Here is a 13,650-nt window from a genome sequence, read left to right as displayed (position 1 = left end):
CTCCCTTTAGGGATTTGACCTATTCCGGTTGGGTTTTGGCTGTGTGCTGGAAAACGGCGACTTTTGCAATGCCTAGGTAACCTCCGCATGTTATCATGTAGCCGTGCGAGTTATATGGCTCGTACGTGTTCAGAGTATATACTCAAATATCTGATTCCAATTGGCATAAGCGGAGTACCGTGAGCAGAGGACCGCAGCAAACTTGAATATACTCCGCCATTCTGCAAAGGATAAAGGATAAAATTTCTGGCGTTAATCAATGCGCTCGGGATGCGCCCCCACGTTCACTTCAATTCAGAATCGTTTGAGGTTCACGAACGTTTAATTGGCCTACACAATGACTTGCGGGGGCTAGCCGATGTGTCGAGTCAGTGTTTTTATCCTCCCAGACAAGACTGGTACCAATTTATCGACCCCAGAGGGATTAAAGTCTTGGTGAGCAGAAGGACGGACTCGAACCTCTGATTGATCGTGCAGGAAGAAACCTCTAACCGCTGCACTACACCCACCTTACTATTCTGGTAAGGGCTCAACTATTTTGGTAAGGGAAATAATTCCGCAAATACAATAACGCCAGTCATGTTTGACGAAAAGTCCATTCCATGAGAACATTAGGACTCCGAAATTCCCAAATTTTGGCGACAGAGCATATCCTGCTTAACATTTCCATCAGATTTGTTGGGGAGTTCTCTAGTTTTCCTGATAACTCGATTGGCATTTACTATTACTATTATTTAGGTTAATCGGCGGGCTGATGTCATCGCCTGACGCGATTACCCGCATCTTCGCCGAGGTGTGCCGTCCTTGAACACAGCTCTGCCCAACCTTCTCGATCTTCTGCACAGAATCAATCCATTCGTCGCTATTCCATACTCTGCGAAACCTTACGTCTCGCCTGAACTGCCTCTCCACGCCGAGTGTCCTCAGGTCCACTTTCACCGCCTCAGTCCAGAACTTCCGTTTTCGGCCAGGTGGCTTCTTCCAGCTCGAACCCGACGAACACCTCAAAACTCGTTGAACAAGGCGATCTGCCGGTCTCCTTAACATATGACCAAAGAAGCGAAGACGATTTACTTTAGCCACTTTCGATGGCGGTGCAAGATTTTGATGTTTTCCACATCAACATCTTGCACCGCCATCTTGCACCACGTGTCATCCGCCGGTATACCACATCAATTTCTGCGTAAAGATCTTCATTGTGACATACCCTAGGCCAAAAGTAGCCAAGTAGCCGTCTAAGCAGCTTTCGTTCCGTGCAGTCAAGCCTCTCCATAACCGTTGATGGTGCTGCCCAAGTCTCCGATCCGTACATCATGATGGGGCGAATTGCGGATAGGTAGACTCGCAGCGTGACTTCGTTGGTGATGGGAGTCTACCACAGGCATTTCGTTAAGGAGTTAAATACAGAAGTGGCCTTAGCGCATCTTTGCTGAACATCTTTCTCGTAGCTGCCATTGTTCTTCAGCGTACAGCTTAGGTAACAGAACTCATCGACGAGTTCTATCGGTTGTCCGTCCACCCTGATTCCCGTTCGTGGTTTCGAAGAGGTCCACATCTGCTTGCATTTATCAGGGCGTAGGCGTAGTCCATAGGCTGCAGCCAGCTTCGATACAAGGTTGGCAACATGTTGAAGTTTCGTACTGCTTTCCGCGAATATAACAACATCGTCGGCGTTACTTACTTATTACCATTATTATTATTATTTGTTTATTATTTATTTTCTGAATCACAAGCAGAAAGAGGACTTTGAAAGTCCCTTTAACAAGAGAACTGAGGCATTTTTAAGCAAATAATATACAATAAATAATAATAACGGATAAATGATAGATGAAAATAGTAGATTTCACCTTTTTTGTTTATGACGAATCCAGATAACAATTTTAACCGCACCTAACGATTGTATCTAAAGAGAAAGTGATGTTCTTACAGACCGCAGAAAATCCCCGGCTTTAAATCACCTACTACTCCCGTCAAGATCCCGGAAAATCAAGGAGATAATTAGAGTCACAATCACCTCGGAATGTCATTCTTTTCGTATACGATAAACATCACATCGCTGTGTAGTTATTGTGAGCATGAGTATGTGTACTACGGAATTCCCACTAATCTTCCGGAAAAACAGCGTTTTTGCAACTGACCAGCCTTTGAGACGCCTATCAAAACGCCTCGTCAGGGAGGGTGTCCGTTCGCTGGTATGTATGCATATGGGATGTACATGTGCTTGCTCTCGTAAACGTGGCACGTTATTAGGTGCTCCGTAGAGAGGTGTAAGAGCCCCGTCTGTCAAACTTCTTCTGGATGTCTGGAGAAGGGGAAATTAAACAGTGATAGCGTTCATACTTGTGAAGTACACTCGAACGAAGCGAGAGTTTCTATTCGCGTAGAGATCTCAGCATCCTTAAATGCGTGCTATTCACTAAATGGTCAGGTAAGAAATAGCGTCAACATTTTTGAAACAGATGCTTCACAAAAAAAAATCGGCTCGAGCAGAAACATAACACCTTAATTTGACCATGTGACAATTGGTTTAAAGGGATCACCCCACGAATCTGTAGTGGTACGGATTTCCGGTGGAGTATTCGTATATGGGATCGTAGATTATTGAGAGAAGGGTGATTCCGTTCATTTCTTCCTAGTTGCCGTAGAAAACGGCCCGGAACATATGGCTTCGAGCGTTCCGGCCCGCTATTTTCTACAAGGATGTTCGATTGGAACGCGCCAGCCTTGTGTACGCGCCGCATCTTCCGCAGCCGCAGGCCGTTTTTTTTACTGCAGTCAGAAAGAAATGGGAAACGGAATCACACTCTTCATAATCTACTATTCCAAATACGAATACTTCACTTGATATCTGTACCACCTCAGATCCGTGGGATGCCTTTAAAATTCTAGTATCGAAAATTGGAGTAAATAAGACTTAGAGCCAACAAAAATCACATCTCGGTCATCGCCATGGCAATAGAGAGACTATTCGGATTTTCATTTAAGATGTCATTACTGAAGTAGGAGCAAGAACCGTAAGAAGCGATCCTGCTACAATCTGCTCAAAACGACGTCAAACTCTATGCAGTTGCGTAGGCGGCTGCGCTCCAAGCGCTGCGGTGAAGCGTAGCGGTTGGTATCGAGGTGGGACTCTCGCTAGCACCACTCATCGCTTCAGGTCCCACCTCGACTTCAACCACTAGTTCCACCGCTGCGCGTCGACCACAGCCGCCAACACAGCTGGACCAAGTTCCAACACATTCCTACTCGACCATATCGATGCATTTCTCGAGAAGTAACGGAGGACGCGGCCCCGATACGCTGAAATAAAGTAGCTGAAAGTGTAATTTTCTCTCTAAAATTTCAAAATCCGTCATAAATTTCCGTGATAACCCTAAGGAACGGGAATTTGCCGTTATACTGTATTATATGAAGCGGAAGTTAGAAACAGTTCCGGGGACTGCGCAAACAGCGAGATACACAAATGGTAGAGGAGCAACTTTTCTAACCAATACTGTAAGCTTGCTGTATTAACAGTGGTGAATTTCATTAATTAAGTTGTACACAGATTTTTCCATACCATTGATTAAGATGGATTTTTCCTCCTCCCCTACCTTCCTATACCTTTTTTCCATACATTGTTCTCGGCATAGAACATTATTGGAAAGTTCAAGTTAGGCGAATAAAATAAAACATTCCAAAAATCCTCAGCCTGAATTATTTTTACGAGCTGTTACGAAAGCAGGACTATTGAGAAGGACGGTCAACAAAATCTTTGCAGAGACTTTGTAACTACAGAATTGCTATAGATTATAAAGAGCTCTATGATGTTTCTCAAAAATTGTTAGGAGCATAATTACAAGTTATTTATTATTGACTTGTTTATATTTGTTATTATTCCTATGACAAAGTTCAAGACAAAGTTAACATGTGCTATTTTGAAGAAACTAAGATTTTACAAACTTACAAAGAGTATTTGAGACTTGAAAAAAATCTTAGCTTTAGTTTTGAGGATAGAACAAGGGATGAAAAATTAATGAATGCATAGAAGGTGCATAGGTCGTTTAAGATCTATAAATGGTAATAAAAGTAATAAAACAAGAACGCAACGCTTTTTCGTGGGAAGTGCAAATCAGGGGCAACATTGTCGTCCCACATAATCGTGGATACTGTAAGAGAAACGATCTTGAACTGTGGTATTGTATAGTACTCTGGATTTGTTGTTTCTACCCGGCACAACTCAATGACACGTCAACATATTCAGGCACAACAGAATACAGGATTTATTTCTGCGATACCGTACCGGTATAGCTTTTCAGTATTTCGCAGTAAGCAATCATTCCATCTTCGCCCTAATAAAACAAGGAACAAGCCGCTGATTAATGCGTTGATCAATCCTTCTGGAATGCATCAATTTCCGTTAAAATAGTGCAGTTTTATGAAAGCATATGTGATTAATACAATGCAGCTTCTAATTTGTCATTTAAAAATTCGAAATAAAAATAAAATAAATAAAAATCCGACTTTCGACGGAATAATCCTTTGAAAACCGTCGTAGTCCTTGCAACTGTGCGGAATGTAGCTTGAAAATAATAATTTGGAGCATTTGAGCTGCTAATTTCAACAATCAACTAATTTTATCTGATGTGTGGATTTGAAAACCGGTCAAGCTTGAACTCTTCTCAAAAAAATATCTTTCTAGTGAAGAAATTTACGATATTTAATACAACTAAGGGCGGGTGTAGTGTAGCGATTAGAGGCTCCGCTTCCTGCACGATCGATCGGAGGTTCGAATCCGCCCTAGTGCTCACCAAGCCTTTCATCCCTCCGGGGTCGATAAATTGGTACCAGTCTTGTCTGGGAGGATAAAAACACTGACTTGACACATCGGGTAGCCACCGCAATTCACCGTATAGGCCAGATACACGTTCGAGAACTTCAAACGATTCTAAATTGAAGCGAACGTAGGGGCGAATCCCAGGCGGACTGATTAACGCCAGGAATTTTATCCTTTATCCTTTAATACAAGTACCTAACTTTAGTCCAGGCGTCTAATCGCTGTCGTCGTCTCAGTCTGCTTATCCCCCCAAGCAGCTCTGATACTACATTATCGAATTCGGAGAGGTCAAAAGTTTGGTTAGCCGGAGACAGTTTCGAACCATTGACCGTGCAGGAGTTGCGGAACCTCCTACCATTGCCCTGTATCAGTCTCACCGCATTAATCGTAAAATTCACAGTAAAAATTCTATTAAAATTGGGCAAAGAGGTACAGCAGGTAACGACGATTCACAATAACGAAGACAGAGCTAGCGGAGGAATGAGCGTAGAATTTGAACTTCTTCTCTCTTTTCATCTACTTTTCCTCTTAAGGTGGTGTTGTTAACAGAGATGAAAATTACTTAAACACAAATTAACTCTGGCGTTTCCAGAGGATTTACAACGATTCGTCATCTTAATTTCGTCTCATCCTCTCTTTGTCTACTATAAAAGTCATAAATTTTCTCTTTTAATTGTTGGACATGCTGATAATGAGTTCAACGATAAACATATTCATTAATTCAGAGGATGAATATTCCGCTTATACAAAAAGAAAATATGCATATTATGCAAATTTTGGAAATATCATAACGTTTATGTTACGAAATCAAAAATTTATGCCATATTTGGTCTGCAATACATACCTGCAAACCATAATTCGGCGAGAGAAAATTTTTCTCAGGAAATGCCATCCGACAGATGTTCTAAAATCGAATGGGCGGTCAAAGGGATCTTTTCGCTCTTCTATCGTGGGAAATGCTCTCCGCTATACATAAAAAATTGATGTAAAATAGAATAAAATAGAAAGAAGTGACATGAAGGATAGAAATAGAAGCACACAAAGAAATGTTCAATGTTGAAAGTAACGAAAATGGTTCCTTGGTGATTAGTTGGATATCAATGGATTAATAGCTGAAACTAACGACAGTATAATTTTCATTCTATCACTGACAACATCTTCCATTTCCTTTACTTTTACTGTGCGTGATAGTCATTCATTAATCATTTATTTAATCCCTCTTATGGGACTTTTGTTGTTCCTTGAATTCTGGAGAACAATCCCAACCACAGATCTGTCTGCACTCCTACCAAATAAATAAACAAGTAAATAAATGCAGATTTACGTTAAACTATTGCACACACAGAAAAGTATGTAGCTACGAATTCGAGTATATGCCACAGGTAAGAAGTCACTTGTTAAAATGTCCTGATCGTGCATCGTGGACAAGAAGGATGACACTCCAGCAGCAGTAAATTCATCCAGAAACACAGGTCCCATTGTATGCTTACAAAATAGCCCTTATCTCATCTTTACCTGCTCTAGTCAACTATTGTGATAAAAAATTAGGACAATTGCATGAAATTCTGGGTTTCCACAGCGATATAAAATAATAATTTGGAGCACTTGCACTAATTTCAACAATCACTCCAGAAACTAATTTTATCTGATGTGTGGATTTGAAAACCGGTCAAGCTTGAATTCTTCTCGTAACATATGTTTCTAGTGGTGCTACTTGAAGTAAGAGCTCTCGACGAGAAGCGCTGTGCCTCATAGGGGGTTCAAGGCTTGCTTGGAATCGGTTCATTTTCTGCAACTCTTACATGGTACATGTATAAGCAACAAATTTTGGGCTTTTCATTTAAAAGAAATTTATTTCATCTCATTTTTCGATTTAATTTGATTTATGGTTATTTATTCTATTTATGGCTTATCTTTAAATCTAAATAGGTACATAAACGCATAAAGTTCCACTTCATCTCTACGATTTCGGGTATTCTTGATGTACTGACTTCGTCAACTCCATACTCATGCTAGGAATGGTCGACAGTGCGTTTATCACCAATGCTACAATCTCATTACTGGCTGTAGAAACTTTACTGGATCGCAAAAAGCACGCGAACAAGGAAAGGGTGAGGTTTAGGTTATAGCTGAATATGTCACTTTTACAATGAAAAGAGGCACACGCATGAAATTCTGGTTTTTCGAAGCTATAACACAATGTCTAGAAAAGTGCCAAGCCGTATTTTAACTGTGATCAAACCTTTTGCATTATTTTCAGGGTGGTCATGGGTGGGGATCATCGCACAAATAAGTCGCACTTATAAAGATTTGCAAGGATTGCGAGTCTTCCTGTGAATACTGCCAGGTGTCCTTTGCATGAAGTCTTTTTGCGGTGTATTTTCCCCTATTTTTTTTTTCGGAAACTTCTAGAGTGCTCTTCTCTAAACAGGTAGTGAGCGAAGTTCCAAAGCTTAAAAATCGCCCTGAAGAGCTTTCGGTTTCTCTTATTCTTATGGAGATGAACAGTGCCAGTCATTCTCCGTGCAGCACGGAAACGGCCAAGTGTAGGATTAAGTTTATTTTCAAGTTAATGTAAAAATTGGGACGTTTATGCAAAAAAGATTCTGTTTAAGGAATGGTCAAATGAATTATTTTAACATTGGCTATTGGTTTCGTTTTCTTATCATTTTAGAAGAAAGGAGCATGATTTCAATTGTAGTTTTAAATACCTCTATAATTAGAACTAGAACGTTATAGGCACTATAAGCCCAGTTCTATGAAGCGTTAACGTTCCTATGCTAAGAATCTTTGCCCATATGAATTAAGGGCAGCACTCGTAAGAGAACTAAAAGTGCTGGGTAAAATATAGTTGAAAAACATTTGAGTCATATTCAAAGGTTGTTCTTATATTTGCGACAGTAATTTGAAGCCGAGAACTAATTTATTCGTAGAATGTTCTCCTAGTGTAACTTTTGAGAACAACATGTCTTCATTCGACCGCAAAACGTGCTTGGCATGCTTACGTATGTACCTGGAAAGCAGACAACAAACCTAAGGATTTCTGCCGCGAATTCTCTAACTTTTTTCATTAAGGGCACAAAACCAGTGTTAGGAAGGAGCGAAATGATTATCAAGACAGTTTGTAGGCGTTGCTGATGGATATCGGTGCTTGTTCATAGTGTCATATGAAGATTTTGTAAGGATAACTCCGTGCGAGGGATGGGTCAGAGTGACGATCTTGTCGCAAGAGTTCGTGGTCATAGCGAAGAGAATATTGGAATCTTGATAGTAAGAGAGGGAAAATGGAAACACGAGTGTATTGGGATCATGAATGAAGTGAGAATCCTGGAAACTTTGCAAGTGATGGATTATTGAGGCTCCTCATAAGAACCCTACTAGCTCATGGTTACAGTAGCAGTTGGCATGTTACAGTCCTATTTCAGTTTATTAGGTAAGTGCCGTTTTAAGTGTTGCAGTTCGAGTACGCTAGTTGTTGGAACACTGAATGTCTGTAAGATGATGAAGCGTTCAAAGAAGAACAGAAGGAACTTGATTTTAGAACTAATTAAAAAAAGAGGTAAGGTTGTGTAAGTTCCAAGTTCGACCTTCTTTGAATCTTGGCATCGTAGAGTCTGATTGTGTACTACTTTTTAGGCAGAACCAAGATTGTTATTGATCTTTATACTGGCTAACGTTTCGGCGCCGTCGCCTTCTTCAGAGCCTGGAAAAATCAAAGACACGTGTAATCTACTCTCAAACGCCTCGTCATCCCACAAGATATGATTTAGCAAACAGATTAATTAAAAGCAACGTCAGAAAAGCAGACCAGTGCTCACCTTGATAGCCACGAAATCGTGACGTCAACGGACCACCAGTTCTTAGAGTTGCGCCGCTAGTATTAACTAGTAACGATGCCCCCTCTGACTCCGTAGGTCAAAACCCGCAAAGGTCCTGATATGGCGCCAACTCGTTGGTCACAGCGATGTATTCTTCTTTACGATTCATGGTTGGACTTTTGGCCGTGATATAAAACGCTTCCAATGTTTTTAGTTCCAGTTAAGGTTGTAGTGCATCTTTGTGAGCACAATCTCACTAAAATCACGCTACTTGCCTTTAAAAACGGGATGAGAAACGACCTTGTTGATCGAATTCTATCACGAGGCACCTAACAACGTGCTATGACTGCGAGCGCAAGGATGTGCGCCCCGTCTACCAGCTAGCGAGATCAAGAGCGTCAGCACCCCACTGATTGTGAAGCAGGAATAAGTAGATCTTCATGACTTCCGTTGTTTTTCGACTTAGAGGCAGGATACCACAAATTTGAAAAAAAAATTCGCAGAGCACCGTCTTTTTGTTTGAAGGGCTTTGGTAACCAACGGGATTGTGGTCTTCCTCACGTTTCTTTTGGCATCGCGTTGTACGCAGTCGCTCACGACTCTGATCCACAAATGTCGTAGATATACATCACGTGCCCGGACAACCTGATTTTACTTTTGTGGGTTACGCCAATGAACAAAGAACGGAAATATTTCCGTTCTTTGTTCATTGGCGCAGGAGCCCACTTCAAACCTCGTTTTTCACTTGGCTGAAGCAGGCCGTTTCTTTCGTCATCCTTTCAATTATATGTTCTTTGATGTTGACCTTGTTTCCCTTCTGCTTACGAAAGGTCCACATCTCAAATAGGAGAGTTTCTGAAGCAGGTCAGAAGGAAACGACGGTGGTTTTGAACAGGTGGGTCGGATGTTCCTGGTCTTTCTCGTTATATCCTTAATGCTTTTGTATGCACTCCAAGCCTGTCTTTTCGTTTTCGCTGCTCAACTCGGAGGAGAGCAAACACCTCCGACGTTCCTACGCTGTATGTACGAATCGCCATCCTAATTTATTTCCGTTTTGGAACTTCTCTCTAGCAGGTAGTCAATAGGTCAGTCTTCAACTTACTGTGCCGAGCGAAAATTTAGAATCCATGACCAGCTTGCTACCGTCTTACCCCACGGGTTTTGAGGGATGTCGAGTCCTACCAGGTATAGGTTCCTGGTCGGACCGTCAAACCTGACTCATAACATGCCTTTATCCCGTTCCTCCTGAGAAAAAAGGAGTTTGCTTGCTGAACTTGGGTCCCAGGGCGGGTTAAGCATCACTTAATAAATAAATAAAAAACCTGAATAACTAACCTCGGCAGCCGAAATTCAGTCCGAAATTGCAGTCCGAAATTGACATATTCTATAAGGCGTGCAAGCATATCCGCAACAAAAAGCCGTTTTACCAATAAGTAGTCCGAAATTCTCATGCCAAGTAGAAGTCAATAAATAGAAGTCAGGAGGAGTGCAAATCATTCTACTGGGTGACCTGAACTGATTTCTTTATGTGACGTAATCTCAGAACGTTTTCCTGAATATAAAAGTAGAAGACTCTAATGACAGAGTATGTACGTAACATGTGTATGCATTACGTTCAGAGAAATTATGACCTTTGCTTCGGAACACATTGTGCTTCCAAACGTACAGAAGAGTTTGCTGCGGTAAGACCTTTGTTCAACTCTTCCTTCATGCTGGAAGCTGATGATTAGATATTCTCATTTCTGATCTGCGTTCCTTTGAAGATCTCGTCCTTCCGGACATGACCGTTTGCATCACGTTGCACGGCACAGAAAATCGTTTTGACCGAATAGCATAGAACGCACGATTCCGTATTTCAAGATATGCTATAATATAGAAAATATACTGAGAAGGAACATCATTGATCACTTTGATCACCTTGACTCCCGTTGTTCGTCGAGTAATCCTTCCATTTGTCCTAATCGCCTGCCAGAGTCGCCCAATGGTTTCTCTTTTCGCGTGGGACACGAAGAGCATAATTTTTTTTTCAAGGACTTATTGAACAGGTCTGACCATCAAGTTGGCGATCTTCCCGTAGTACGTTTAATATCGCGTAGAACCCAGTCGCTCACAGCTCTAGTCCAGTGGTTGTAGTTGAAGCGCGTCACGTGTCCGGCCCACTTTATTTCGGTGTATCTGGCAAATGCGGCGCCCTCTCCGCTCTTTGATCGCTGACGTAAGAATTTCGAATCCCGTACCTCACCTGCGCGAAGCGGGAAACCCCTAACATCACTCTTTCGATTGAGCGTTCAGTGGCGCTTACCGCAATTTCTTCCTGCTTGCGAAATGCTCAGGTTTCTGAAGCATAGGTCAAAGCAGCAAGTACAGTGGTGTTAAAGAGGTGAGCGCGCAGCTGGGTGTTCCTGGTCTTCTTCACTACATTCTCGATGCTCTTATACGCTCCCAAAGCCCTCGTTTCCTCCTGAGCAGCTTGGGGGTCAGGTCGTTCTTCATGTTAATTTCCCGACCCAGATAAACGTATCTGGTGTATTCGGATATGTTCGTTCCGCTGAGCGTGAATGAGGCTTCCAAAAGCCATCCGTCACGCATGAACACCGTCTTTTGCAGATTCAGTTGAAGACCGATACATCCACAATTTTTGTCGAACTTGGTCACTATTCGTTCCGCTTGGCTGATTTTAGATGTTATCAGTACAATGTCATCAACAATGCGTAAATAGTGTAGTTGTCGACCATCAACCTTCACTGCCATGATCAGCTCTAGAGTTTCCGAAGGCAGGCGTCTCTTAGTGGTTTTAGAACCCTTAACCTTCCTCGTGCAGTCATGAAAATGATCAGCGAGCTGGTCGTATTCCTCTTTGGTGCTGTCCATTGCGGAATCTTCCCAAAGCGTGGTGAAAAGATCTCATTCAGTGATAGTTCTGAAAGATCGCTCTCTGAACTTCGCGACTTTCTCTTCTCTTCAGGTGAATTAAAATCTTTCCAGGAGGAGATGATGGTTCGATCCCGTATTAAATTTTGGCACAACAGCGACATCAGTCAGGCAAAACCTTTAACTGGCAATGATGTGGTCATTTTCAGTATGGTACTCTCCAACGGGTGACTCCCACGTCCAGTGTAGAGAGGAGGGTTTCTGGAATTGCGAGTTTCCATTGATGGTCTTAGTCGTCATGATAAACTCAGAAAGCCTCTCCCACTGTTCGTTCTATTGTAGACCGTTGATCCCAATGTGAAGTTTCTCAGGCGTTCTTCTGGGGCCAGTCTTGGCGTTAAAATCACCAATGACCTTGTAGAAAGTGTGGTTTTCTCTGTAGAACATGTGTAGGTTCATCGACTTCTTCTGTCCGAAAGAGTCAGTGCGTGCTCTTTGCCGTGCTCGTGCTAACAAGGATGCCAACTCCACCAACTACTCTAGGTCTTTAATGACAGTATCCGATGCAAGCGTACGGGCGTTATAGGTATAGATTTTCATGCTAGTCCTTTTCCGTTTCGGTAGTCTATATGACTCCTGCAACCTAGCCTAGTCTAGTCCCTTAGGTTTTTGGGAGAAGGTTATGTTCTCCCGGAGGGGACAGGTGAAGCCTACTTGTTGGAGGCGACTCCCAACCGCCTTCCTTGTACATCCCAGTCACTTGAATGCAGGCTTTTCGCCGGACCGACATGCAGGTTACAAGGATTTTATAAGTCAGCCTTGACTCAGCAGAAACAGGGAGTCCACCTCTCGAATCTACCTGCGTCTCAGGGCAGGCACAAGGACGCTTTCCGTCCGCGATTAACCCCGTATCTGCCACCCGGGGACGCGCCACGCAGCCTTGCTACTAACCGGCTGTGATCCCTCTAATGAGGGAGATCCGTGGAACATCATTGAGTGCAAAAAACGTGAGTGTTCATTGGGTTCATGAGTGTTAAATAAAAATATTGCTCCTGCAAATTTCGTAATTTGAGGAGCAACGGATCTTGAATTAGTATCAATCGGGATTTCGGGAATTAATCGAAATTAGTGTTTTCTTCAAAGCGAAAGAAGAAACGAAAGATACTGTTGCTTCAGTTTATCCGGTTTTTCCCTCTTGTGTCGAGTTGACTATCTCTTTACGGAATGTAATCCGCCTTTTGGAAAATGGAATGATGATGAGTTTCCCGCTAATTTTTTATATCAGTTTGTACAATTTTTTGTATTCTTATACAACACAATAAATTTTTCTGTCATGGTTATGACCACAAATATTTTGACAAAATATCGAAATGGAAGTTAGCTCTGAAATTTTCTTTTCCTGAAAAAATTCCGAGATTTTGGATCTGTAGCGCCCTCCATTAGATCTACAAACCGCACGTTTGACTGCTCCATCCTGTAGATCTGATGTAAAGCGAAAAGCGCCAAAGTTGTGTAGTGGTGGGGGATGTAGGCAGTGATGTAGACGTCCTACACAGTCAAAGTCACTAACCATGCAGGTGAACAAGGGAGATTCACTGTTGCGAGTTATTTATTATTATTATTTCGCACATTAAATTCCGCCTACATATTATGGTTATTATTTCCGCCAACATGTTATAGTTACTTTTTGTGGTTGAATCTCAAGTCGAAGATTTCTGAAAATTGTCCAGGAACAATATAATGCTTAAAAGTGGGGATTGCTGAAGAAGAAGACTAATAACATTAACGACGACGAGTCAGTGAGAGTTTCAGTTTCAAAATGATGTTCGTCACACCACTGGAGTAATGTAAAAAAAAGTAAGAAAAATATTTTTGAATATATACTAATTTTTATCTGCGTTCTTTGAATTTGCTGCATTATATGCCTAAAATTTGCTTCTCTAATTTTTTCACATTCATAAAAAGTGCGGCTTGACTAGATGTACAAGGTGACGAGATGCTAATCCACTTTCTTCGTTTTTCTATAGGATTGGCCCATGGTCAAAGCTTGTTTAAAATAAATATTTTGCGTGAAAAAATAAAATATTTTGGCAATGTGTTTTCTGTTATTCGATAGAGAGTTACGTAATCTTAAAAAAAGGTGCT

At 41.7% G+C, this 13,650-nt stretch overlaps 2 protein-coding genes across 2 annotated transcripts; both read right to left on the bottom strand.

The window, feature by feature from the left end:
* Positions 1-943: 943 nt before the first annotated feature.
* On the bottom strand, positions 944-1,555 carry RB195_000874 (uncharacterized protein; the record flags this gene model as incomplete). The annotated part of the gene is made up of 3 exons (XM_064197419.1): positions 944-1,039; positions 1,208-1,372; positions 1,436-1,555. The coding sequence occupies 3 exons, from the start codon at positions 1,553-1,555 to the stop codon at positions 944-946; spliced, it is 381 nt and encodes a 126-aa protein (XP_064053300.1).
* Positions 1,556-11,049: 9,494 nt separating this feature from the next.
* RB195_000873 (uncharacterized protein) lies at positions 11,050-11,505 on the bottom strand (the record flags this gene model as incomplete). The annotated part of the gene is made up of 1 exon (XM_064197418.1): positions 11,050-11,505. The coding sequence occupies one exon, from the start codon at positions 11,503-11,505 to the stop codon at positions 11,050-11,052; it is 456 nt and encodes a 151-aa protein (XP_064053299.1).
* Between the last annotated feature and the right edge of the window lie 2,145 nt (positions 11,506-13,650).

This window comes from Necator americanus, chromosome IV (assembly GCF_031761385.1).
Source record: "Necator americanus strain Aroian chromosome IV, whole genome shotgun sequence".
NCBI classification, from domain to species: domain Eukaryota; kingdom Metazoa; phylum Nematoda; class Chromadorea; order Rhabditida; family Ancylostomatidae; genus Necator; species Necator americanus.
The sequence above is the reverse complement of the archived record's forward strand: the minus strand, read 5'-3'. Positions and strand labels throughout refer to the sequence as shown.